This window comes from Malaya genurostris, chromosome 2 (genome assembly GCF_030247185.1).
Source record: "Malaya genurostris strain Urasoe2022 chromosome 2, Malgen_1.1, whole genome shotgun sequence".
Lineage (NCBI taxonomy): Eukaryota > Metazoa > Arthropoda > Insecta > Diptera > Culicidae > Malaya > Malaya genurostris.
This window is the reverse complement of record NC_080571.1, coordinates 191,565,792-191,592,619: the sequence shown is the minus strand read 5'-3', so window position 1 is coordinate 191,592,619 and position 26,828 is coordinate 191,565,792. Positions and strand designations below refer to the sequence as shown.

The window sequence follows — 26,828 nt, the reverse complement described above, 5'->3', positions numbered from 1 at the left end:
CTCATACGTATCCGAACTTTCCTGGTAATTAACTGGAGCGCGAGAAAGGGCGTCTGCTACCACATTGTTCTTCCCGGCAACGAATTCAATTGTTAAGTTATATCGTTGTAATTTCAACAGCATGTGCTGGAGACGCTTCGGGGTTGAAAGAAGTGGTTTGCTGAACAAGTTTATCAATGGCTTATGGTCCGATTTAATAATTGTTTTTGGATTTCCGACAATTATTTGATCAAATCTGGTACAAGCAAAAACTATTGCTAACAGTTCCTTCTCTATTTGAGCGTAATTTCTTTCTGTTGGGGTCAAAGTTCGTGAGGCGTAACCTATAACCCCGTCACCTTGAAATACAGCAGCTCCTAAACCGAAGCAGCTTGCGTCGCATTCGATGGTCAACGGCTTCGTTACGTCATAATACTGTAGCGTGTCTATATTAGATACTACGTTCTTTATCAACTCGAATTCTTTCTGCTCGGTGGGTGCCAAGGTGTAGTTTCGACGATAAGTTTGCGGAGGCACGTGAGATTAACGCTCAGATCACGAATGTATCTGCTCAGATAGTTAACCATGCCCACAAACCTATGAACTTCTTTTTTGTTGGTAGGGGTCGGATAGTTTTTTATGGCCGCCAATTTTGTTTCATCTGGTCGTAGTCCTTGGGTTGTTAGAATATGGCCATAGAATCTAACAGACGTCTGACAAAGATTCAATTTCGAGCGATTAAGTTTAACATTGTTTTCTTTAAGCCGGAGAAGAAGAAACTGAAAACATTGATTGTGATTTTTTAAGGCTTCTTCGAGCGTATCGCCTATTCCGAAAATAAGTAAATCGTCCGCAATGCACTCAACGCCTTTTAGATCTTGGATCACCTCCTGTAGTTTTACTTGGAATATTTCTGGAGCCGATGCGATTCCGAAAGGTAAGCGAGTCCACCGATATCTGCCGAACGGTGTCCAGAACGTTGTCAGTTTGCTACTTTCCATGTCTAGAACTACGTGCCAAAATCCATCGTGGAAAATACACGAGCCTTGCCGAGTTCTGGAAGGATTTCGTCCAATGTAGCGAATTGTAAATTCGGTCTGAGTAGTGCTTTATTTAGTGATACTGGATCCAGACAAATTCGTATACCGGTAGGTCGCTTAACCAGGACCAGATTGCTGACCCAATCACTGTGGTTTGTCTCTTTAACGATCAATACTAATACTGATGCGAGTTTGTAACACTGTTTTTTCCGCGATATAGGTGATAATGACGCCGGAACAAAACTATACACAACTCGCGCCGACTTCTGACACCATGTTGTATTTAATATAAACACGGTTTATAATAGTTCACATCGATTTATTTCAACTGAATTACAGAGCGAATTCATCTGGCGTTTTAAACTGCTTCCCGCTTAAATACTGTGTCTTTCTCTTTTTTCAATCGTGTGTCAATCGGAATGACAAACGAGGGGTTAGTACATAACGTAACACTATTCAACCCAAGCGGCGTGAAATTCGCTACTGTGTAATAGTAACGCTTGGCGTCAAAAACGATCACTGAAACGTCAAAAACGATCCCCTTCAAAAGATCACTGAAGCAATTGCGTGTGATGCTTGACGACAAGCTCAGTTTCATCAAGCACGTTGAATATGCCGGCAAGCGTGATTCAATGTCGATTGTGGCGCTCTCGCGAATGATGGCCAAGTTTACTGACAGGAGTGACAGTTTCAATCCTCAAGTACGGCAGCCCGGTATGGACGTCAGCACTTCATGTGAAATGTGAAACGCAAAGTACAAATGCAAAAGCTAGTGTGTCTCCGCGTGATCAGTGCATATTGTACGGTATCTGGAGATGCAGCCTGTGTGATTGTGAGTATGATGCCTATTGGACTACTCATCAAGAAGGACGCGGAGTTCTTTGACATGCGGAGAGACAGAAACGCCTGTAGGACTGTCAATTGGGATAACTCAACCACGGGCAAGTGGACTCACCGGCTCATTCCACGAGTCTGCGGATAGATCGATAGACTCCACGGCGAAGTGAACTTCGGCCTGACGCAGTTCCTCATGGGCCACGGTTGTTTCAGGTGGTACCTTCAAAGGTTCGGCCATGCAGCATCTCCTGCTTGCCATGGCTGTCCAAATGAGCTAGAGATGGCAGAATACGTTCGGTTTGCTTGCCCCCGCTTTGCGACATCAGAGAACTTAGTTCAGAGGATGTGCCACAGTGGAAAGAACTGGAACACAGTGTCTGTAGCGTTGTCTTTATTATGTCTCTTCAGATGTGGTTTATTACAGTATGTAAATGTATGAGTATCAAGGTGATGGTTATCTACGTCACATCTCCCCTTCGAAAAAAAAATGAACATGAATTTACTTATAAGTTTAGTCGTTCAATCGGTTTCACCAATCTGCCAGATCTTGTTATGGTTTGCGGCAAGTGATCTGTGTTGTTCTGACCTCTGGCTGCTTCCATCTCCGCTAGTTGAGTTTTCTCGCCGAACTGATACTGCTGTCGTTGCTCTCCTAGACCAATTTCAACCTGTCTTGCCTCTGGGGTAACAGGAACGTCACAACTGACATCGGGCTGAGCGTTGATAAGTGTACTTGATTTTTTCACGTGCTTTGTGTTTCTGCGGTAAATGTCTCCTTGATCATTTTCGACGAGGACCGACCTCGGCGTATCTGACCTTGCGATTACTCGTCCAGATTCACAGGTGTTCGTGAGAAGATTCTGCAACTGCACGCGATCATTTATTTCGAGGGGTTGACGAACGTGAGCTGAACGATCGTAATAGGCCTTCTGTTTACATCGTTCCGCTTCCAAACTCTGTTTGACGTCTTCTATCACCCTTGGTTTGAGTTTGTGACTAGCAACCGGTAGAGGTGAGTTGGTGATTCGGCTCATCAGTCGTAGATTTGGAGATTGGAGTTTCAAGTTTCGTGGAATATTGCGATAGTTAAGAAACGCTAACTGCACTGAGCTGTTGTCTTCATGACACTTTTTCAGAATATTTTTCGCTATCTGTACAGCACGCTCACTTAACCCATTGCTTTGAGGGTGGTAAGGACTAGAAGTTATGTGTTTAAACTTCCACTTTGCCGAAAAGTTCTTGAATAGCTGCGAGGTGTATTGTTTGGCGTTATCGCTGTTAAATTCTTCAGGCGTCCCCCAAACAGCGAACCATGATTGCAGATGTTCGATCACTTCCGAAGATTCCAACGATCTTAGTTTTTTGAAGTCGATCCATCCAGAATAGCTATCAATGATAACTATGTAATTTGCGCCATTGAAATGGAATATGTCTGAGCCCACAATTTGGAACGGGTATTCTGGAACTTCCTTGATTATCATTGGCTCTTTCACGTTGCTGTGGCTATGCCTATTGCAAACTCCACACTGTTCCACGAACCGTTCAATATCGCAACCCATGGATGGCCAGAATACTAATTGTTTTTCCCGCTTGATGTTGGATTGTATACCGAAATGACCAGCATGTACTATGTCTAACGCCTTTCTGCGTAGCTTCTATGGAATCAACAAACGGTCTCCTTTGAAAATTATACCCTCGTACGTAGAAAGCTCGTCGCGATAATTCCAATATTGTCTGAGCGTTGGGTCGATCGTTTCAGGAAGTTTTGGCCAGCCGGCATTAATGGTTTCAATGAGTTTCCGAAGAGTGGCATCTTCACTAGTTTTCTCCACGATATCCTTCATCCAAGCTTTGGACACGTTGAGACAGACGTGCACTTCTAGTTGATCTTCGTTTTCCGGTATTGGATTGTCCACGTCTCGACTTAAGGTATCAGCAATAGGCACGTTGTTTCCTCGAACATATATTATTTCTGGAGCATAGGGTTGTACGTCAAGAATAATCCGCTTAAGTCTTGGAGGAGCTTTGTCGAGAGGTTTTTTGAATATCGACTCTAATGGTTTATGGTCGGTGTGTACCGTCACTGGTTTTCCAAAAATATAAGCGTGAAATTTTTGGCAACCGAAGCAAATGCCTCCTTCTCAATTTGTGGGTAATTTCGTTGGGATGAGGTCCCATAGCATGAGAGCTGCAATCGACCGAGAGTATGTCTTGCTTGGTGACATCATAGAATTTCAGGACTGGTAATGAAGTCAAACGATGCATTATTTTATTGAACGCTGCTTGTTGTTCCTGTGCCTATTGCCAGGTAACGTCCTTCTGCAAGAGCTGCCTTAGAGGTGCTGTAATTTGGGAGAGATTAATGATAAACTTTGACAGATATGTTACCATTCCCAGGAGGCGTTGTAATTCTTTCTTATTTTTAGGTACTCTCAATCTTCGAATCGCATCAATTTTTTCATCATCAGATTGGAGACCTTCCGCTGATACGATATGTCCCAGGTAGCGTACTGATTTTTTGGCAAATTGACATTTGTCGGAATTCAGTTTCAAACCAGCGTTTCTTAACTTGCCGAGCACCTTCTCGGTGATCTCGTTCAGCTGGTCCTGTGTTTCGGCATAGATCAGGATATCATCCATCGACACGTCAGTTCCATTAATTCCGTCTAATAATGTTGCAATTAGGTTTTGGAAGACTTCGGGTGCTGATGCTAGACCAAACGGCAGACGCAAACATGAGTAACGACCCCACGGGATGCCGAATGTCAGATACTTCTGGGATTCCGGTGCTACTTTAACTTGCCAGAAGCCTTTTTTGCAATCGAGGATAGTAAACCACTTAGCTTTTCTAATTCTGGGTGCAATTTCCTCGACGGTGCGTAATGGGTAGTGCCGACGAAGAATATTTCTATTTACGTCGGTCGGATCGATGCACAAACGGATTTTGTTGTTTTTGCGTACGACGATCATGTTACTAACGACGGGTGTAGGTTCATCTTGCTTGATTATCACACCCATTTCGACCATTCTATCTAACTCTGCCTTCACTTCATCGCGTATCTTGTGCGGAATTGCTCGTGTTGGACGGATCTCGAATGTTGCCTCCGGTTTAAAGTCTAACTTGTACTCGAAATTCTTGAAACAACCCAGTCCATGGAAAATATCATCTTGGCTGTTGATGGAATTAATGCGCTTTATCAATTCCATTTCTACGCAGGATTTTTTGCCCAGAATCGGGACGACTTTCAAATCAACTACCTTGAAAGTAATATCGACTTTGCGTTTATTCACGAACCCTGTCACCGTTAGTTCGCCTTTCACTTTAGTTTTATCTCCGTTGTACGAAACGATGTACTTTGTTTTCGAATTCTTGAACTGTTTACTAATTTTCTTTGCAACATTTAATGGTATTACGTTGCACTGTGCTCCGCAATCTAGCTTGCATTTCACCTTCATGTTATCAATTATTATATCTTCGAACCAATCGCCATCATCATCATCTGTATCGACTGCGTGCAGGTACAGATCGATCTCTGCCTCGGAAGAGTCTTCTTCATAATTTTTCTGTATTGTGGCAGCTGTTTTTTCCTTGGGATTTTTCTTGTCTAGTTCCTTCTTCCTTATTTTAAAGCAACACTTCGCAAAATGACCAAATCCTTCACACTTCGAACACTGTTTTTTGTAGGCTGGACAACTTTTTTTAGTGTGTTTCGAGCCACAGCGTTTACAGAGGAATAATTTATCATCGTCGTCCGATCTAACAGTGTTGCAGACCCGATTTTCGGCATCCATTTCCTTCAAAGTTTCAGTCGTCTTCTCACTTGCTTTGCAGATCTGGATTGCTTTTTCTAATGTTAGTTTTGAGTCACTCAACAATTTTTCGCGTACCTTTTGGCTGGAAATTCCGAGGACGATTTTGTCTTTCAGCAATCGATCGTTGATATCCATGCCCTCATGTACTGTACCGAAATCACAATCACGGATTGCCGCTCGCAGTTTGATTAGAAAATCATCAAAACTTTCACCCGGCTGTTGATCCGTTTTCAGGAAAATGTACGTACTATATGTCGGGTTCGCTGTTGGACAATATGCATCATTAAAAGCTTTTTTGATAGCCTCCGGGTCGTTCTTTTCCTCTTCCGTTAGCTGCAAGCCTTTGAATATTCCGATGACATCTGGACCAAGTCTATTCATTAGAATTCCCACTTGGCGTGCTGCTGGTAGGTCCTTAATTCCGGATGCTTGTTCGAAACATGTATACTGTTGAATCCAATCCTTCCAGATTCGGGCTTTGTCGGAATTGTTTTGCATGTGAATATGTTCCGGTGGGTGAGCAAAAAAATTTTGCACTGGTGCTAGGTTAGGTACGACTGCCTGTCGTGTACTAGTCATTTTCTGCGGATTGACTCGATACTACTGATAATAAATGATTCCGCGATCCGATACCAGTTTTTGGGTTTTGCGATATTTTTTTGTACTTTCCGGAATCTATACTTTATAAATTTTCCGATTTTTCTCGTTAATTAAAAAGACACACTTCTGACACCATGTAGCGTTGTCTTTATTATGTCTCTTCAGATGTGGTTTATTACAGTATGTAAATGTATGAGTATCAAGGTGATGGTTATCTACGTCACAGTGTCCTCCGCGACGTCCCAGATCGCGGGCATCTTGAAGCGGAATTGGAGCGCAGAATAAGCGTCGGTTCGGGAATTTTTCCGTCCTCGGAGAACTCTCCGTCGGTGTAGTCTAAATCCTTCGTCGAGGATTAGTCGAGTAGATTACGACGTAGCCCGTATGGATCGTTGAAGCACCAGTGAACCGAAAGCCATCCTCCAACCGGAATCACTGAGCCTAACAATCTTGAAAATTTTCATTTTATATTGATCGAAATGATATTCTAATGAGCATTTCAAATCTAGAAATATTTTCCAATATGACATTAATGGTAACAGTGTGTTGAATAGAAAATAGTTTATGCAACGAATTGATTTCTATTATCTGAATGGCCATGATATGTGATTATTTCAGAAAGAAATGCGCTACGTTTTATTTTTTTATCATACTATTCAGATTAAACAACAAAACAGTATAGTAATCCATCTTAGTGCGTCCGATTTTTGTGATACGCACTGTAGGTATTACTTTTCGTAAGCCTACGTGCTGGAGTTACACAAATAAGTTGGTCAAGCGGTAATATATATCTACGAGAGTAACTTGGATGAAATTAACTATTCGTTCAATATCATTAAAAAACAATATTGCTCGAAAATGCAACGAACGTCAATGATCGTTGTTCGCTTTCCTTCGCCTTTGTTCGTTAATCGCTCTTGTATTCGGACTTGTTCGTATATTCGGGAGCGAACGAAGCCGATGCAGCATCGCTGCTGGCACACTAAAAAAAATTCACACGTTAATCTTATGTAAAAAATCACGTAGATTCCAAAAACGGCTATATCAACGTAGTTTACGCGATGTTCTTAACAACCATCGTATCATGATTGAATATGAAATGGAATGTGTATGTCAGAATTATTGATGTTGTCACATATTTTTTATGTGTCACGTACCTACTTCAATTCATTATATAAACCATATGTTCATTTTATGCTCAGATGCAAACGCAATACGGCGTCTGTTGAAAAACCTAGAACAAACTACATAGGCCAAATCCAAAACCAACCCTCAACAAACGATTTGCACGACCATTCGGTATTACGCGAATTCTGTGCATCAATTTATGTGTAATTTATTAGTATTTATTAGTAATTATTAGTATAGAACTTAGTAACAGTTACATGAAAATAATGTGACTATTACGTAAAATTTGGTAAAAAGTAAGATCAAATGAAAGTAATTTTACAGCACAATTTAAATAAACTTCGTGAAAATGTCACGAAATTATTCTATAGAATCTACAAAAAAAATCACGTAGGGATTACGTGATACCAATGTAGACTAAGAGTTCATGAGTTCATTCTGTGCCACCTATACTTCATATAAGTATTACAAAAAAAGTTATATGGATAAAAGTCACATACATTTTCACGTAGCATTGAAGTGCGGATTTTTCTGAGTGCATGAAGGCCTTTTCCACACAATTGATATTCGCATTTAACAAACCCCCGAATGACTTAAAGCGAATATGGAACGAATATTTATGCAGCGATCATCGTTCGTGCTGTCTTTGAAATTCCCTCATTGCTGCTACTTCACGAGATATGATGAATTTATTAGATGAAGAATGCTTCGCGAAGAATGGATTCCAACGATCATCGAAATGACGCTATTCGAACCAATTCGAGGAGCAAAGTAATTGATATATTTTTCTTTTTTGGGTGGTGAATAGTTCAATGTTATTCGAGATGGGTGTGACTAATAAAAAAATATATGCACTGAAGATGGATGAATGAATTAGTTACACGAAGAATATGCGCAACATTGTTAAAACGTTAAAATGTTCAAATTCGATTTATGATAATTTCTAGCTAGACTATGATTGCTTTGAACTATTTTCTCTCTACAATATCAATAATGTTCTCTGTTTGATTTGAATACAAATTATGGTCAAGTCAAATGAAAAAAATATTTGTTCCGGTTGACTATATTGGGGAAATAAACTAACTCTTTATTATATGTCAACTAAAAATGAGTTGATGTTATCGGCAATGTCTATGTTGATTTAATGCTGCTATATGGTTCAATTTATCTAGGACCTTATACGGGTAATGATACAACTAAATTTACTGCTTAAATGAATCGTATTAGTTTTATTTCTCATACACCGGAGCATTTTTCCCCGTACGAATAAAACAGAGCATTTTTCTCTCCCACGGAAAAAGTTTGTGCATGTCTTAAGAGTAAAATTTTATCTGATTTTTCTATTTCGTAAAGGGGTTTCAACATTTCAAACGTATGTATTGAGAATTAATAATATTGTTGAAAATTGTATAACTTTACATAACACATTATTTTTACAAAAAACATTTGAAGCAGAGATCTTGAGCGGACGGATGAAGCACCAAATCCTTGGATACTAATAAAGATACCAGGGCATGATTGTGAAGTGTGAATAATTTGTGGCGTAATCGACATTAATTTGATCATCCCAATATGCCAACACATACACGCACGCGTATACAAATCAGTATTACACTACACTCGATATCCTTCTACCTACTGTAAATATATTTTAGTTATGATTAGACAATCAAGCCTGATAGTTCACTATCGTCCGAAACTAGTCCGTCTGTATTCCACATCGGAACAGCCACACTGGTGACCCCGACGTGATCGTTACGGAAATTATTCGTTTCGCAAGTTTTTTATTCTATATTTCGAGCCGCATACGCGAAAACTCCGTAGTTTATCTACATCGAACGTAGAAAATCCGACGTGAACCGCGTGTAGAAAATCCGACGCGAACCACAATGCCAAATAACGATGGCGATTCCGCCATCATCAAATCTGAGGATGACGCTAAAGAACCTGCAATCATTGCTAAAATTAATTTCCCGGACTTCGATCCCGACGACATTGAGACATGGTTCATATGTCTGGAAGCAGCATTTAGCGTTAATGGGATCAAAAATGATAAATTCAAGTTTGACGCTGTAATAGTCGCCCTTGGTTCCCGCGCGAAATTCGTGCATTCAGTGATATCAAGATGTAATGAAAATACACGACCTGAAGACGTCAAATCGATGCCTCATCGACACTGGGGCAGATATATCTGTCATACCACCATCATCTAGAGAACGCCTTACACCAACTACATCACACCAACTTTATGCAGTAATTATAAATTGAAACTCGTCACTACTGAGCACAAAATTGATATATTGCTTGCATGTCATCAGACACAGTCGACAATTGCTTACGGTCGAGACGATAGAAACAAAGACAATACAGTGTAGTGAATAATAGATTGTACGAAATGGGCAAATACGATTTAACAAAGCCTGAAACTTGGCCTACAAGGCCAAATTCAGTTTGTATTGATTTCAAGCGCTGCAAAGTTAGACCAGCAGCAACCGAAATTGAAATCTTGCTTAAGGAACGAATGCATCTAAACGTTACTGATGTAAGTGAGATTCAATTCAACAAGGCGTCTAACTGTGTGTACATTATTTTCAAACGTGGAAAAGATGCAATTGCATTTGCTTCGGTTAATAACGGTGTGCACAGTGTTGATCATGATAATGTTAAATATAAAATCCCTGTGTACATGATGGACAATGCCATAGAAGTACGCATGCATGACGTTCCCCCGCAGACCAGGGATGAGTTCGTTCGGGAAAGTATGTCGCAGTACAGTGAAGTTCTTTCCATCGGAAGGGAAGTATGGCGGAATTTTTTTCCGGGTATCCGGAATGGCGTGCGAGTAGTACGTATGCAACTACGTAAAGCAATTCCATCTTACATCATTTGTGATCAAGACGGGATACATCCGTGTAAAACGCTGATTACGTATGAAAATCAACTGGTTACATGTCAGTTTTGTGAACAACCTGAACACTACGGAAAACCTTGCACTGAAACTGCAAAAAGGACATCTTCAAACAAAAATAAGGACAACAGCCCAACAACGGAAACTAGTGAGCGCAGTAGTCCTGTTGTACCATCAAACCCACCAGAAACTGCAATTAATGCACAATAAGGCGCGTCTACAGCAACTAACAACCAACCCAAGAATGCGAATTACAAGGAAAACGAAGAAAAAACGGAAACCAACAACGATACCACCGATGCGGCAATGGAGGACGAGACGAGCCACGAACAAAGTGTCCCTCACTCATCGCAAGATAAAAATGGAAGCTCCTCTCCCCCTAGAAAAAGGGTGACAACGAGATCCAACGGTAAACAAATTATTTTATCTAATAAAAACATGGCTCATTCGGCCACGTAAAGCTTGTACGCAAATTGGCCTGAATAAAACATTTTATATAAAAAAAAGTTTTAGAGGTATTCATACATACTTTTCTAAGTTAGCGTTCTACTCCATATTCACGTGTTCGTCAAATCTTAAAGGGTCCCTATCCTTAGCACTATTTTTGCAGTCATGTTTTTGAATATTCCACACTTCGAAGATATAACAAAATGGATTTGATATGCTGATGGCAAGACATTTTCAAAAGACTTCAACTAATCATCAAATTCTGATGCTCGAGTTTATCGATTAACGATATGCTTTGGAAAAAATACTTCTGTATTATCCTACCGTTTGAGATTTGTAGTATTAAAAAGGACCATTCGGTTTTAAAAGATTGCGTTTGTATTTAATTCTCTCTGTGACACTTAACACACTCCGCAATTGACATGGCGGGCCTCCATGAATTATGCGAACATTCGTTATCGCGCTTCCTCTTGGCCTTTGCCGCCTCGTATTTTGCTTGCATGTATTGACACATGTTCAAGCTTTCACCAATCTTTTACAAAGATAAAACTAAACGATTTTCTACATTTCTTTTATATCTTCAAAATAACTGAACGACCAGCAGCTGGATACTGACGCAATCGCTCATATATTTCAATATTTAAAAATCAAAATGCTGTACGGGATTCATTTCTGGTATTCAGAAGGACCAAATTGTAGAATTCTCTACGATATTAAACACTATTCGGAATATTTTTCTCGAAAGCGATGCAGCAAAATGATAGTTCACGTTCGTTTAGCGCAACTTTCGCAAAGCGAAAAGATCATAAAGCAAATCAAATTATTCAAGATTTGCACTAATCTGATGATCTTTACATTTGATTTGCAAAGAATCAATCTTAATAGATCTTTAGATAACATTTAGAGCCATTAGAACGGCTGATTTTGTATAATGTTACCCATTGTTGTCCACTTTTCGTTTTCTTTTACTGCAATACAAACGATCAATAGCAAGATGATGCAATGACTGTTGTTTCAAGTGAAACTCACACTGCGAATGTCCAACAACTAGTTGATTTTCTGCGTTTAGGCTCGAGGAACGGAACCTTATTGTCACCAATGACTGAAGCACCAGTTGAATAATGCCGGCTGTAGTTCCACTGTCTTGGCGTAGATGTGTCTCCGTTAATGAATTATCATAGACTGTAGCTAGCAAACGTGCATCATGGTCTATTTATAGACTCGGTTAATTTTAATGTTTCGTGTTTGGACCATTTTTTCACTATTTAAACAATGTACAACTACGAAAAACGTAGTCCTACGTAAAAAAACATGATTTCTAATTTGAAACGAGGTTCTTCATATATTTGATTATGCGCATGTCAAAGAAAAAAGGTTTATACTCACACTACCATGGTTTTACGTGAGTTACTGGTCGATGCTGTTAGTTGGTAAACGCTGACGACTTAGCGGGTGCCAGAAACGATTTCCCTGTCGTTTGGTGGCAGATTCGGATCTGTTGAAGATCCGGAATTCTGCTTCTGGTTTCCACCACGTTCCACGTCGATAGTTCGTTTCCGCAAAAGGTAGCGTCGACGAATACTGCTCCCTGCCTAGCGCGTGGTTAATTTTTGATGATCGGTGCTCTTCCGGTCGGTTCACTTCGATGATGGGGTCAAAAGTGGTCACTAAATTAGTTGGTCGATGTGACGGGAATTTCGCAGCACGAGGAAACTGCACAAAGACACGCATCCAACGACATGTTGGTTTTAAAAATAGCACTGCATTGCCCACAATTTGCACCTTACATTTGATCGATTATACCGACAATCACTGTGCTCCAATAGCCTAATTTACCTTTGACTTAGCACTGAGAAGGGAAAACTATGTTATGGCCAACGACTAAAGAAAAGCTTACGATATTTTAGAATACCTAAAAATTTACACCCGGGCACGGCACAACAAACTAAACCACTCCTGCCTCTTCCACGATCTAGAACAAAGTGAACGATTTAATCCTAATCCTCAGATATAGCATGAGTAAGATATTCCCTTCCGGAACTACGTAATAACTTACGAAGATTTCCGAAACCCTGCGACATACGATTTCAATCTTCCCCGAACATGGCCAGAGCATGGAACTCTTATTAAAGAAGTTTGGATCAAGCCGATCGGTCTCTTTCAAACCCCAGAGAAAGAAAGATTTCCCACTATCTCGTATTCTCAATGTAAAGTCTTTAAATGGTAATAGTTCAAATGAGGGGGCGATGCCCACGTCGCGACCATCCGTCGAAAGTAACTTAGTTCCAACCAGTGAACCAGATCCGGCGAGAGTGTGCGTACTATAAATTCATTGGTACTCGAATAAACCTCTCTCGCTCTTTTCGGGAAAAATTCTTAAGAATTTATGCTATACTGAGAGTTGGCTTTCAGTACGAGGGGTCGCATCCTAATCAAAATATACAGTAATGCTACACAGTCCTACGTCAATCTCGCGGCTACATCTCATTACCTACTCCAAGTTTTTCGACACGGATTTGACAAGTAAGTCATTGAAATTAATGTCATATTAATAAGTCTGTCGGCAGTGAGTGAACGAATGATAGAATGGAGTGATTGAATATTGTAAAAGTTTTGTTGAATGTAAGTCGATTGTTTGCTTTTCTTGTGACTGTTATTTGATGTAAATTTGTATTTGAATTGTAAAATGTATGTACTTAATGACGAAAAATATATGTTGTAGGCGTCCGACGATGGCTGAAGAGTAGTAAGCCGAAACGTTATGCTGAACAAAAAACGTTAAGAACAGTGTTTCAATTCTCACCGAAAAAAATCAACAAACAACTACTGCCATCTGTTCGACTATTCGTTGCGATCTTTCAAAGCGATTCACTACGTTCTCGAAGAATAACAAAATAATCCTTCTTCCAACTGCAACAATTTAAAAATTTCTCTCACGATTTCTCTAAGTGTAAAAGACAACTTTATTTTCTTGTCATATGAATCACACGAGGATTCGATCGGAACAGCAGAACAAAAATTTATGATTAAGGGAATGTAGCACCCAAATAGTGACGCGATGTGAATGCTGCTGTGCTGTGCAAACAGTTTCATCGCTATTGATTTTTATGTTAGCGGTTCACCACTGAGCCTTTGACATATGTGGATTCATGATTACTTAAAAATGTATAACACTCCATATAGTTCCTTATAGATTGTTGGAATTGCTTCTACCCTTTCCGAGAAATTATGCTCCTACTCGGATCCGAACTTCCGAAACCGAGTATTTGAAATTAATGTGATAATTAGCTCTTTGGTCTGTCATCAATCGCTCCGACCAACAAACTTTGCTGACGAACTTTGAATCAATTTTTTTGGGGAATCGGTCCAACCATGACGGATGAAATAAAGGGTACATTTTTATCACCCGCACGCACATGCATACGTATATACATAAACGAGCGCAAATACACACGTAAAAAGAATTATATATGAAACTTGGCCCTCCGATTCCAGTCTCACATGATACGTCGGTTTTCACAGTTATTCAGTAGGGAGCAGATCATTTCGCCGAATTTGCCTGTTCGCTGAAAGTTACAACGTAGAGATTATTCAACTGAATACATCGTTTAGTGCATAAATATCGCTTGGATATTTAATTTTGTTTTTTGGGTTCTAAACCGGGCCCATTTATGGATCCAGGATGTACAATTTCAACTCCTCATTAGACGAACAAGTCTATGTTGACCAACTGAACACTGGCGTTGGCCAGGAATTGTGCATTGATCCTTTCACCATGTGCAATTTCGTTCCTGAAATATTTAAAGAAGGTATTAAATAGAATGTATGTTATGCATTTGCATAGTAGAATATGAGTTATGTATGATGAGTGAGTGGAGCATTAGTATCTAAGTAAAAGTAACGAATGTCTGATAAAGCACGTAGCATACTACAATGTAATCTAATGCTTATGACAGATATGTGATATTGGAATCACTGTACACCGTAAAATCACATGTCTGTCACCCTAAATCACGGTGGTATCACGCGAGCATCATGATACAACGGTGATTTCCGTACTACGGTCATTTATCATTGTACTGTGCAAAATCACATCACTGTTTACTGCTACCAGTGCCATTGACGAGCGATGGGGAACTCACGAAACAATATTTCCTTCTTCAGAGTATCAAATAATAAACAACCTTTGTTTTATTTTGAAAAAAAAATCTGTAAAATGCAGTAGCAGTAGCATAAAACTTATACTTTTTATCAACGTTGTAGCTTATTTACAAAAAGCAGTCAAACCAAGAAATGTTCATAAATGTTGTGAAGTTTTTAAATACAAATAAGGAAAACAATATATTCATATTTGTACATAAAATCAGCACTATTGAGTAATTGTTTTCTATTCAATAACAAGTAAATTTGTTGTTGAAATGGATTTAGAACACATAATGATTCATATGTTGAATGCACATATGGTAATAATAAACGATAAATAGCCAATACATCAATAAATCAATTGTGTAGTCACAACTTTAAACTCCTCAAAATGCTAATAAAACCATTATGAGATTATATACAATTTTCGCACAATTACCATTCTTACACAATCAGAGGAAAACATTGAGAAATCGATGAATTTATAAATATATATATGAATTTTAATTTTTTTCACATGTTTGTATATAACTCAAAAATTAAAGCGATGACATGTACATTTTTTGATTCAAAATATTGAAATCATTACCACACTGAGAAAAAAACCATAGTAACCGCAAACTGTTTTTCATTGTCATTTCTACTATACGCTAAAATAGTAGCAAAGACCATGATATATGACTATTCGCCATCTGTATTGTATAAATTACTAGACAACAAAGACTACGACTTGACTAAACTATTTGTATTTATGACTTTTCTGGCATGGTCATACTGACAATGGTAGTCATCTCAAATATAAGAACAAATAGTTAAACTCACAATTTCTAGTAAGGTGAAATTGCTCTTGAGCCTTGATATATGAAAAGCGAAATAGTTATTGCTACCATGTGAATATGTTCACAGTATAATAATGTTACCATAAATAGATACATGGTTTGATAGACGATTATGAAGTTTGAAAACACTATTCATGTAGTCCATATCAACAGAATTTATGTAGTAATCACATTATCGTGTATTTTTTGTTTTTTAACCGACTATGTATTTCATTTGTGCTGACTATACAAATTGTCAATAAACGAATGTTCTATGTTATTGTCACATAAAGTTACAATATAACAGAAAATTTCGTACGTGGCTAACACAACAGTGATTGATATAAAAAAAATATTTTATATTATGACTTTGTGTAATTTGGTAGGTCTTGCAGGTGAGTAAAGTTTGTAGCCTTAATAGTTTCCGTCATTGAAATTCAATTTTTCAACCATTTTCCCGACAACGGCTACGTTTTCCAGTGAAATCAACGTCTCGTATACGATTTATTATTCATTATCGGTCGCTGTAGAAATAACATCCTCAGTGTCCACGTTGCTATTCAACATTTCACTAGGCATGTCATCATTTAATATGATGTGAAAATAAAATAAAATTCCATGAAACTATTTTGTTGTTCTTGTTCTAGAATTCAAATTCATAAAACTTTTTAACATTAGCTCATGTTCTGCTGATCTTCAGCATTGTTGAATCAACCACTGCCTTTAGTTTCGAAATAACTAGAAGTGAAATGTTAAAAATACCATGGCTCTGGTTATAGCGAAAACTACAATGTAAATAAAGATTCGGTCATGGTTAGCCTAACCATCTCAATCGTATTAGTTATTCATACAGTATACTGTTCAATATTACTATTCTAGAGCCGATACCATTTATAGTAAACATGAACTTGACTATTGTTGAAATCATCTGATTTAATAGTCGGCTGAAAACCACTATACTCGCATGGTCAGGTTGGCCCTCTATATAGTAACTGTTACCATAATATTTTTCTGAGTGCAGAAACAATGTATTGATGATCAAAATTATATATCCGTTCAAAGAATCTCAAGAAATTTGGTACAAATACAGAGAATTTGTGTTATTGGAAAAATTTTGCCAAACAACATGAAATAAAAAAAAAATTAAAATTTCCGAGTTAAATTGCATTGCACAGTGGACAAAAACATTTGTGGCTTAACCTTATACTTTAGAGCTATGATGTCTTCAAAACAAATGATCAGTGAAGATAAGCCATATGTCGATGTACATAGTATTAGGGTGGCTCTTATTATTAAGGTGATCCAAAACTTATTTTCCGGATTTATTGAGATAAAGGACTGCATTTTTCGACAAAATTGTAGATAAACTTATATCGAGCAGCTTTGCTGAGGACATCATAGTAGTATCTGAAACGGTTTTGGCTATTTTTAAAGAGCAACTAAGGGTGTTCCTAAAAAAATCAGATTTTTTGCTCTAGCATTTATATTTTTCTCTTTTCGTATAGGTATCTTTGAACATATTTTAGAGTTTGTTAAAACCAATTTTTTAATGACTGGCGTGTTCAGGTAGCGTTTTCTGAACCGAAGTTATGAGCAAAACTAGTTCAAAAACAGGTTATTTTCAAACTGCTATATCTAACATTGAGGAAAACGAAAAAAATCCGTTTCTTGTATTTGACAAAAAATATTTTCGAGCATTAAACAGGAGGCGGAGGAGATATTTTTTTAAATTTTTTTAAGTTATGTTCATACATTGGGTTTTTTCATTGAAATATATTCGTATCAGTCATTTATTAGCTATATAAGGTATTTTTGTCTTCTAAAGTGTCAAATTAATTCAAGTGCATATTCGGGAAGAAATCATTCTGCATTCTTCGGGGAATGCAGAATGGTGTCGTTTTTGTAAAATCTCTAACGCCTCTCGGTGGTTGGAGGTTTTATCAACCGTGCATTTTGGCACCTTCAGATCGTTCAGCATCCTTTCGGGGATGCAGGACGACTTATTTCTTTATATTTTGTGCTGTTTTCACAACTCACCCAATTCTCAATTCCCTTCCATGTTCCTTTTATCCTTCCCTTCCCATCAAGAAGTTGATGAAAAGCTACGCAAGGCACGAATCTCCAAATAACTAGGGGAACATGCCACTTCAGCCAATTAGTTCTGATAACATAGGTGCAGGGTTTCATTCAGTAAAAAGCATTCAAACGAAGAGGTTGTTTTTCAAGACGAAGTCAACTGTAAGCTGCAAATAGATTGGTTGGTTGGTGCAAATCGCAAAGGCTGCTGCAAAGCCAATATTCGGGGCGATTCCAGTTTCATAAGTGCCTGAAATAGTGGAACTCACTTCACTGAGAAAGATGGCCTAACCGATTTGAAAATTGTTTCATTTTGTAGGTTACACTAGTTCATGCACTAGCTTTCATGTTTTTCAAAAATCAAACAAAACTGTTTGAAGAATACATTTTTATATGAGATATGAGAAAGGCATCATTACACAACTAGGTGGATAAAAACAAGTTTTACTTAATTTCGAATGATTTTTTGTGCTAAATTCAGAATTCTACTTTTTCTAAATTGTTTACTAATAGAAAATTCAAATAATTTTCGAATTCTATACATTCCGAAATAATTCTAAGTTTGTGATATTTAAATTCTAATATTCTATCGATTATAATTGATATCGTTTAGGATAGCGGAAAATTTAAGATATATTTTTTTGTTCTTAATTGCTTGTAAAACAAAAATCAAGCAATAATTTTTTTTTTAATTGTAGTTGGTTTCTTTGGCCATGGGTTAGTATATAGAATTCATATAAATTTACGTTCTATTTCTTTTTGTACAAAGATATTGAAATAATTTAAAATTTTCGTGTTGTCACAAAATTTATTTTATTATTAGAAACAAATTCTACGTCTCTTTGAAACAGATGAAATCAAAACGGATTCCAATATTTTCCCTTTGATTTGCAGAAACGTTGGAGCGCAATATATATCAGAAATTTTGAAATTTCCGATCTTCTACCGATTTTTTGAGATTTTACGGAAAACATAAAACAAAAAAAACCTAATTTTAGTAGTTAACAATTCCGTTTGGGTTGTGCATAAAAATTGTTTAGATCTTTTGTCCAATACAAAAACATTATTATTTTTTGAGTTTAGGTATATTTACCAACATTTTTAAGATTTTCAGTGAAATCCAAGTTTCAGTTTTTTTTGTAAATTTTGTTCATAATAAATTTCCAACTAAAATAATAAAAAAATATATGTCATAAAATTTCAAAGTTTCGATTTGTTTTTTTTCTCTGTAGAAATTCTCTGTATTTGTACCAAATTTCTTGAGATTCTTTGAACGGATATATAATTTTGATCATCAATACATTGTTTCTGGTAATGATTCCAATACTCTGAATCAAAAAATGTACATGTCATCGCTTTAATTTTTGAGTTATATACAAACATGTGAAAAAAATTAAAAATTCATATATATATTTATAAATTCATCGATTTCTCAATGTTTTCTTTTGATTGTGTAAGAATGGTAATTGTGCGAAAATTGTAGCTGGTATCACTAGCAATCGAATGATGTATAAAAATATATAGGTCATCGCTTTGAATTTCGAGATATTTACGATCATTGTAAAAAGTCTCATCTTTTCTTAGGTCATCTATCTACAGTTTTCATTATAACTTTGGGTAGACAACACTATTTTTAGTTTTTTTGTGCGTTTTGTTTGTGGAAGTAGTACCTTTCCAATGGTGAACAAATTTTGAAGATCGGTTGACTAACAACAAAGTTATGACTCGGTAAAGTTGAAGTATTCAATGTTTTCTATGCGACGTTTAAGCCAAAGGAACGAAAATTGGGAAGCAGATAGGGCATATTGGGCGCGTGAAAAAAACTTGGAACGGGAAAAATTAAATTTTCATTGGTTTTCCTTTGTCAATCGTCTGCTACAAAGTTTTGGAATCAATCTACGAACTTCACAAAATTCGAGGGTGAAAAATTTATTCAGATTCGTTGAAAAACAGCTGAGCTATGACAGCTCAAAGTTACCGTTCCAACTTTTTTTGAGGCTTGGTATTTGGAGTGTTAATCACCTTTTCGGTAGAAATCATCTTCGTTGCATAAAAAAGTGCTAGTGTTCCGAAAATTAGTTCTGAAAGCCTTTCATACTTCCTCCGTTTTATATTTTTATTTGGTTTTACGGTAGAACATCAAAATTGTGGACATCAAATTTTTTTCTAATGTTAATTACATTTAAGTAGTGAAAGTAAAAATCATGTATCCCCTGTATCCCAGAACAAACGTGTCAAAAATGTACTTTAAAACCGTAAAATTTTATATGAGTGATATTGTCATCCGAAGAATGCTCACACACAAAATTAGTTTTAATTCAGAGAGGCATTAATTATATCTGTCATAAATCTGTTACTAGGAATACACTTCAAACCGCAAAAAATATTGCGGTTTCTATATTATCGATAATCGGAGCTGGGAAATTAAGCAAAGTTTTGAGTTGTTCTGTTTCACTGTATTTTCTTTCTGTGCGCAAAACATGTCTGTCACCTCATCGTTGTACGCGTACAACGTTGTACAGAAATCATTGTACGGAAATCACATGTCTGTCAGTGGTATAAGAGAGGGATACTTTCAATATGCAACTAACAACTATGTGTGGAAGTTTCAGAGGCAGTTATCCACGCCATTTGTGGTTCCAAAATGTAACAATAAGTACATGATTCGGTCATCATATAACCAACTGCATACTGCAAAAGAGATCAAATTTGATTAGTAGATCGCTTCTCTCCCTTAGATCAAAGTGATACAGATACAGTCAAGCCCTGGGACCTTGACAGCATCATTCAATTTGTCTCAAGGTTGTGCCAACGTCCAGGGAAATATCGCTTGGTTTTTTTAATATAATAAAAAAAATCCGTGAATGCAACGTCGTAGTGTATTCAAGTAAAGTGAACTCTTAAACAAGAACGACTGTTCCACTACCCGACGTTTCGGTTACCGATTTTGTTCTTTATTAAGGAAAATATTTTTGTGCATGAAGTCTTTTTAAAAATGCTCCCAGTTAGTTCCCACCGGAGTAAAAATACATAATTCTAAATTATTAAACTGATTTACTGTATCTTGATGTTTGCAATACCGTCAAAGCTACTATACCAGAGAAAAAGATAACACAAACGCAATTTACTCAAAAATTTACTAAAAATTCATGATTTCATTTGCATATGACAGCTTTTTATTTTGTTTATACATCAAACCAGACTGCTTTTTAAACTATGCTTTTTATACAGATGACTTTTTGAATGTTTCACAAGACTAGAACAATTTGCTAGCAGATAAAACGATCACTATAGTCGAATGTTTGACTTCCACACGAATTAGGAGGAGGATCATCGTTGTCTGAGTCATGGTTTCTTGGTACCACAAATTTGTTGGTGCCAACACGACGCTGTGTCATTTTTCGGTCTTCATTTTGGATTTCCTCATTGTAAGATTCATTATCACCGAGTATACTATCTCGCAAACGCGGCGGGAGTTCTTCGAATTCAGGAAGCTGACAGTCTGTTACAGAGCTTGAAATAATAGTAGTATTAGATGCTGTTTTGACGAGCACTGCTGAATCATCCATATCCTCATCCATGTCCAAACTATGCGTAGTTGATGGTATCAACATTTGATAGAATAATATGTAAGGTGTATTTGGGCTTGACAACGAATGAAGTTCATCTGCGGAGCACTTTGTTACATAGTTATCATTGAATTTGTACCAAGAATCTGATTCATCTTGCGCATAAGTATAGTAGTGACCAGAGTCCATGCTCGTACCAGCATGTATAACGGCTGCATACAACGAGTAGTGAACAACATATGGAGGACTCATTTCTGACACGATTCTTAAGGATATTGCTTCATCGTGCAATACTTTATTCATCAATTTTGCCCTTGTATGTCTTTGCTGATCGTATCTAAAATGTTTCAAAGTAAGAATTAAATTTCTCGGTGATTTTAGAATACGGATGGAACGTTCTCCGTCGCACAATCTTTTGCATTTATCACAGTAATATTGGTTATCGCCTATCAGTTTTTCTGAGGAACAATAAAAATCAAGTAGCTTTTGAACGGAATAATTCGTCTCTATATCATTTGGATCGGGGAACGATAGTTCAAAAGATCTAAAAGCATCTGAATTGGTACTTTGTGAACCACATTCTTTACATTCGTATGTCACAAACAATTTTCCATCAAACGTCTTTTGAATAAGGGTAGGTGGGAGTAAAGGTTCATTGTGATGTGCTTCATCCGTCCTATATTGACCTCCATTTTTAGAGGACGATATTTCTACCTGAGAATTCGTTTCATCATGTGATGGAAAACATCTTTTGCTTTTTTCATTTTGCTCCAAATATTGATTTTTAATCAATGCTCTTTCTTGTTCATGAAGTTTCTCCAGAAGATAACCTAAAAATTCGGACGAGTCCTGCTGGAGTCCAGGTACAAAATCGGGTGGTCGGGCAGCTGCAAGCAATGCTCTAGGCGTCAGTTCTGGTCGAGCTGAATGTAACAAGAAAGCCAGAAGCCTTTGTATTTGTGAAAACAATGGTGCCTCGATTTTGGACAAGAGAATCTCACGACTGAATCTGAAATCGAACATAAAACATATATTTAGCAATGTATATAATGTACTCTTCTAAATGTTTACATATGAGCAGTTCCACCGAAAAAGGTGAGAACCATAGTGTTATAAACCATTCGACTCAGCTCGACGAGATCAGAAAATGTCTGTGTGTGCATGTGTGTCTGTATGTTTGTGCACTTTTCAAAAGTTTTTCTACATCTCAATTCTTTCAGATATAACTGTACCGATTTCAACAAGCTAAGGCTCGTTTAAAAAGCTACTATTGCAGCATTGATCAAGTTCGGAAATCAAATGGCTGTCACTTCTGGTTCAGGAGATATAATGGTACAAGTGACGAAACCAACGAATCGCGTTATTTTTTACCGTTCAATTTTCTCAGATGGTTGAGCCGAGTTTGTTTTATATTATTAAGTGTAACGCAATCTTTATTTTTCAATGTATCTGTCCATACCTAAGAAAGTCCATTGCACAACCAGAATTAGTATTGAACCAATTTACACTCAGTGTGGTTTGTTACTGGCGTGGAAAAGATTTCAGTATACACCAAACACATTTTCATTGAAATTCTGCAGAATATTCGCATTCGCGGATAATGCTGGATCATCATCGAGTGCTGGATGAGATGATCATCACCTTTTCAAGGCTTTCAAAATTTCAAAGAAATTATTAAAATTAAGCGTATTTCACATAGATACAAATAAGTACACGTAAAACACGAAAACGTGTCTCATCCATCTGGCAGTGAGATACTTTATTTTATCGATCCATTTCATTTCTGCCTCCGACTGCGATTTCATTGTTCTAACAGAAACCTGACTAAACGATAATATACTTGATGCAGAACTCACTGACCAGTATATCATTTACCGATGTGATCGCAACAATCTTACAAGCCGGTATCTTCGAGGTGGCGGTGTTCTGATTGCAATTAAAAAAGGCAATCAGAGCAGTATCATGACTGTCCAAGGAACCCTCCGAACCCTGTTTATATGAGCAACATGCAGCCTGTGTGAATGAGCTCTCTAATAAACTAACTAATCGTGATAGAATTGTAGTAGTAGGTGATTACAATTTACCAATGTTGCGTTGGAGCTTTGACGAGGAAGTTAGATGTTTTCTTCCTAATAACGCATCTTCAGAACAAGAATTGTTATTAGTTGAATCCATGATCGCTACTGGGTTGCAACAAACTAACAATTTGACGAATTTAAACGGAAAACTTTTAGATTTGGCATTTGTTAGTTGCTCCACTGACTGTGAAATTTTCGAACCGCCCTTACCTTTGATGAAACTGGATCAGCACCATTACCCTTTTGTTCTCACAATTCAAGCTTCACACACCTTATTGACGAATGACAATGCAGACTTTTATTATGACTTCAATCAGTGCGATTATCAACTACTGAATGCGGAAATCTCTCGTGTAAATTGGATGGATATACTCAGACTCAGAGGATGGTAGACTTATTTTATCGTGAATTAGATTCGATTTTTCGACATCTCGTGCCGCGTAGGAGACGCGTGCAAATCGAACAACAAGCGGCCTTGGTGGAATGATGAGCTGAGCAACCTTCGGAATCGGTTAAGAAAGGCTCGTAGAAGATTTTTTCGGACAAAAGGTGAAGGAATAAACTGTTGGTGCGTGAATTAGAGCATCAGTTTAAATCATTGAACGTATCGTGTTTTCGACTCCACGTTTCTCGACTGGAGAACAGTTTTAGGGAGGACCCGAAACAGTTCTGATCTTATCTGCAAAGTAGAAAGTCTTCCCGAGGATTTCCTGAAAGCATCTACTATTGAAACCAATCTTCAACAACATCTGTTGACTCAGCCAAACTATTCTCTTCTTTCTTTCAAAGTGTGTTAAGTAATAACTCACCACCTTTGTCAGAATCGTACTTGAATAGTCTACCGTTGTATAATGTGAATCTACCCGCTGCTGTTTTCACCCAAGACGAGGTGCATAATAATCTACGATTAGTTGATGGATCAAAGGGACCGGGCTCGGACGGCCTTCCACCATCTTTTGTAAAGCAATGCTCATCTGCTTTGGCTTTGCCGGCATCTCTTATTTTTAATCGTTCTCTCGCTGAAGGCTATTTTCCTGCGAAATGGAAAGAAGCTGTAATAGTACCAGTTCACAAATCCGGAAACGTACATGACGTCACGAACTACAGAGGCATTTCTATCCTTAGCTGCCTCCCAGCGTATGCTGTTGGATATTTTTTACCCGTCAGTAAAGCACATCCTCACAACCCATCAGCACGGCTTTGTCAAAAAACGATCAACTACTACGAATCTAATGAGCTACGTTTCTACTCTGATTGACAAGCTTGAAAAACGACAACAAGTTGATGCGGTGTATTTTGATTTTTCTAAAGCTTTTGATTGTGTTCCTCATGTACTCGCTGTTGAAAAATTGAGACGAAATGGATTTCCTGACTGGATAACAAACTGGATTCTTTCGTATCTTACAGATCGTAGTGCTTCAGTTCGAGTCGGAACTGTACATTCTGATCCTTTTGATATTACATCAGGTGTTCCACAAGGGAGTCATCTCGGACCACTTCTGTTTGTGCTATTTGTGAATGGTCTTTGCAATGAACTGTCGTCGTTTAAAGTAATGTATGCCGACGATTTAAAAATTTACCGAATCATCGCAAGCCTTGTAGATTGTTGTGAGCTGCAAATGGACATCGAATGTGTCATAGATTGGTGTGATAGAAACGGCATGAGTGTTGATGTTAATAAATGTAATACCATAACATTTTCACGAGTTCAGTCTCCAATTTTATTTGAATACTCAATAATGGCGAATCCAGTCAAAAGAGTTTCTTCTGTAAAAGATTTAGGCGTAATTCTCGACCGTAAGTTACGCTTCACCGAACAGCTTTCGATGGTTATTGCTAAAGCTTTTGCCGTCCTAGGACTTATCAAACGCAACACTAAAGACTTTAACGACGTTTATTGTCTCAAGGCTGTTTACATTGCTCTAGTGCGCAGTATTCTAGAATACGGAGTTGTAATCTGGGCTCCATACCACAACGTTCACATCGACCGGATCGAACGAGTGCAGAAATGTTTTGTCCGATTCGCGCTTCGAAGACTTCCTTGGCTTAATCGGCTTCAGCTACCACGTTACGAATATCGCTGTGTTCTCATCAACTTACCCACGCTGCAAAACCAGCGGATATTTCATCAACGACTTTTCGTTTTTGATTTGCTTAATAATAACATCAACTACCCCACACTTCTGGCAAGGATTCACATCAATGTTCCGGGAAGATCTTTGCGAAGAATGGAATACGATCGAATACGACGATCAGCTCATCGCACACAGTATGGACAAAATAATCCAATGGATGTTTGCTGTAATCAATTCAATAGAGTTTATGATCTGTTTGATTTTACTATGAACAAAGACACATTTAAATCGAAAATATTGTTAAGTTAATGGTTTTAGACTAGATAGATAATAATAAGTCTGTGCTATAGTTTTTACTCTAATCGAAGACAAAAATAAAAAATAAAGCACATGTTTTTCAAAACAAAGTCGTTTATCTGCCGAAAATTGTGGCTAGAAAGATTGGTCATCTTTCTCACAATGCTTCACATATAAAAATGAGTAGGACAAAATAATTTTTTTAATCCGGAAAATCTCAAAATATATATGCGTTTCTCACATAGAAAGGTTAGGCAATCGGTGTGAAAACCTACTTCACCATTCGACTCAGTTCGTCGAGTACGTGAAATGTGCGTGCGTGTTTATGTAACGTTTTTTGCACTACCTTTTTCGAAGATGACAGAATCGATTTTGACAAACTTTGATTTAAATTAAAGGTCCTATACATCACGATACATCACGATACTATACGCATGTCCAAACGACATGATCAATATCCCGATAATCTGTTTTATCTCGCCCAAGAAAAACGGTTCATTCTTGCCAGTCATGTTTGAACGAATAGCTTCAATTGCGCTCAGACTATCTGTAAAAAGAAAATAATGGTTTGGAGATAATGTGACGATTACACTCAAACTATAATGAACTGCTGCTAACTCTGCTATATAAACAGATGCAGATTATTGAAGCCTAAATGTGACCGAAACATTATTGTGGAATATACCAAACCCAGTCGCCACTTCAATTCGTGATCCGTCCGTGTAAAACATTTTCTCAGAGTCTATATGCCTGAACTTACTTGAGAATATTTTTGGAATTTCCATCGAGCGTGAGTGATCCGGGATTCCACACACTTCGCGTTGCATGGATGTGTTGGAAAATAACGTTCAGTCAGGGACATTTGAGAGGCTGACACGGATAGGAATATATCTTAAAGGGTTGATTTCCTGTGACATATGGTTATAATACCTTATGATCAAAAAAGAACCGGAATTTTCATTTTAAAATTCCCGCGCTTGTCCAATCGGTAAACTTTTATTCTCTAAACGTTGGCAATAC

General features: G+C 37.6%; 3 protein-coding genes across 5 annotated transcripts in view; all 3 read right to left on the bottom strand.

Annotated features, from left to right (window-relative positions):
- Positions 1-2,359: 2,359 nt before the first annotated feature.
- LOC131429074 (uncharacterized) lies at positions 2,360-3,415 on the bottom strand. The gene has a single exon (XM_058593125.1). It carries the CDS (start codon positions 3,413-3,415, stop codon positions 2,360-2,362), a length of 1,056 nt encoding a protein of 351 aa, XP_058449108.1.
- Positions 3,416-3,511: 96 nt separating this feature from the next.
- LOC131429073 (uncharacterized protein K02A2.6-like) lies at positions 3,512-6,248 on the bottom strand. Its single transcript, XM_058593124.1, has 2 exons — positions 4,430-6,248; positions 3,512-3,828 (listed from the first exon to the last, which is right to left on the bottom strand). The coding sequence occupies exons 1-2, from the start codon at positions 6,246-6,248 to the stop codon at positions 3,512-3,514; spliced, it is 2,136 nt and encodes a 711-aa protein (XP_058449107.1).
- A 14,694-nt stretch (positions 6,249-20,942) lies between these two features.
- The window catches only part of LOC131432899 (ubiquitin carboxyl-terminal hydrolase 38), a 39,795-nt gene continuing 33,909 nt past the window's right edge, over positions 20,943-26,828 (bottom strand). For all 3 annotated transcript variants that reach the window (XM_058599475.1, XM_058599476.1, XM_058599477.1), the window contains one exon: positions 20,943-22,367. In XM_058599475.1, coding sequence (XP_058455458.1) covers positions 21,059-22,367 — 1,309 coding nt within the window. In that variant the 3' untranslated portion in view covers positions 20,943-21,058. The remainder of the gene's footprint in view (positions 22,368-26,828) is intronic.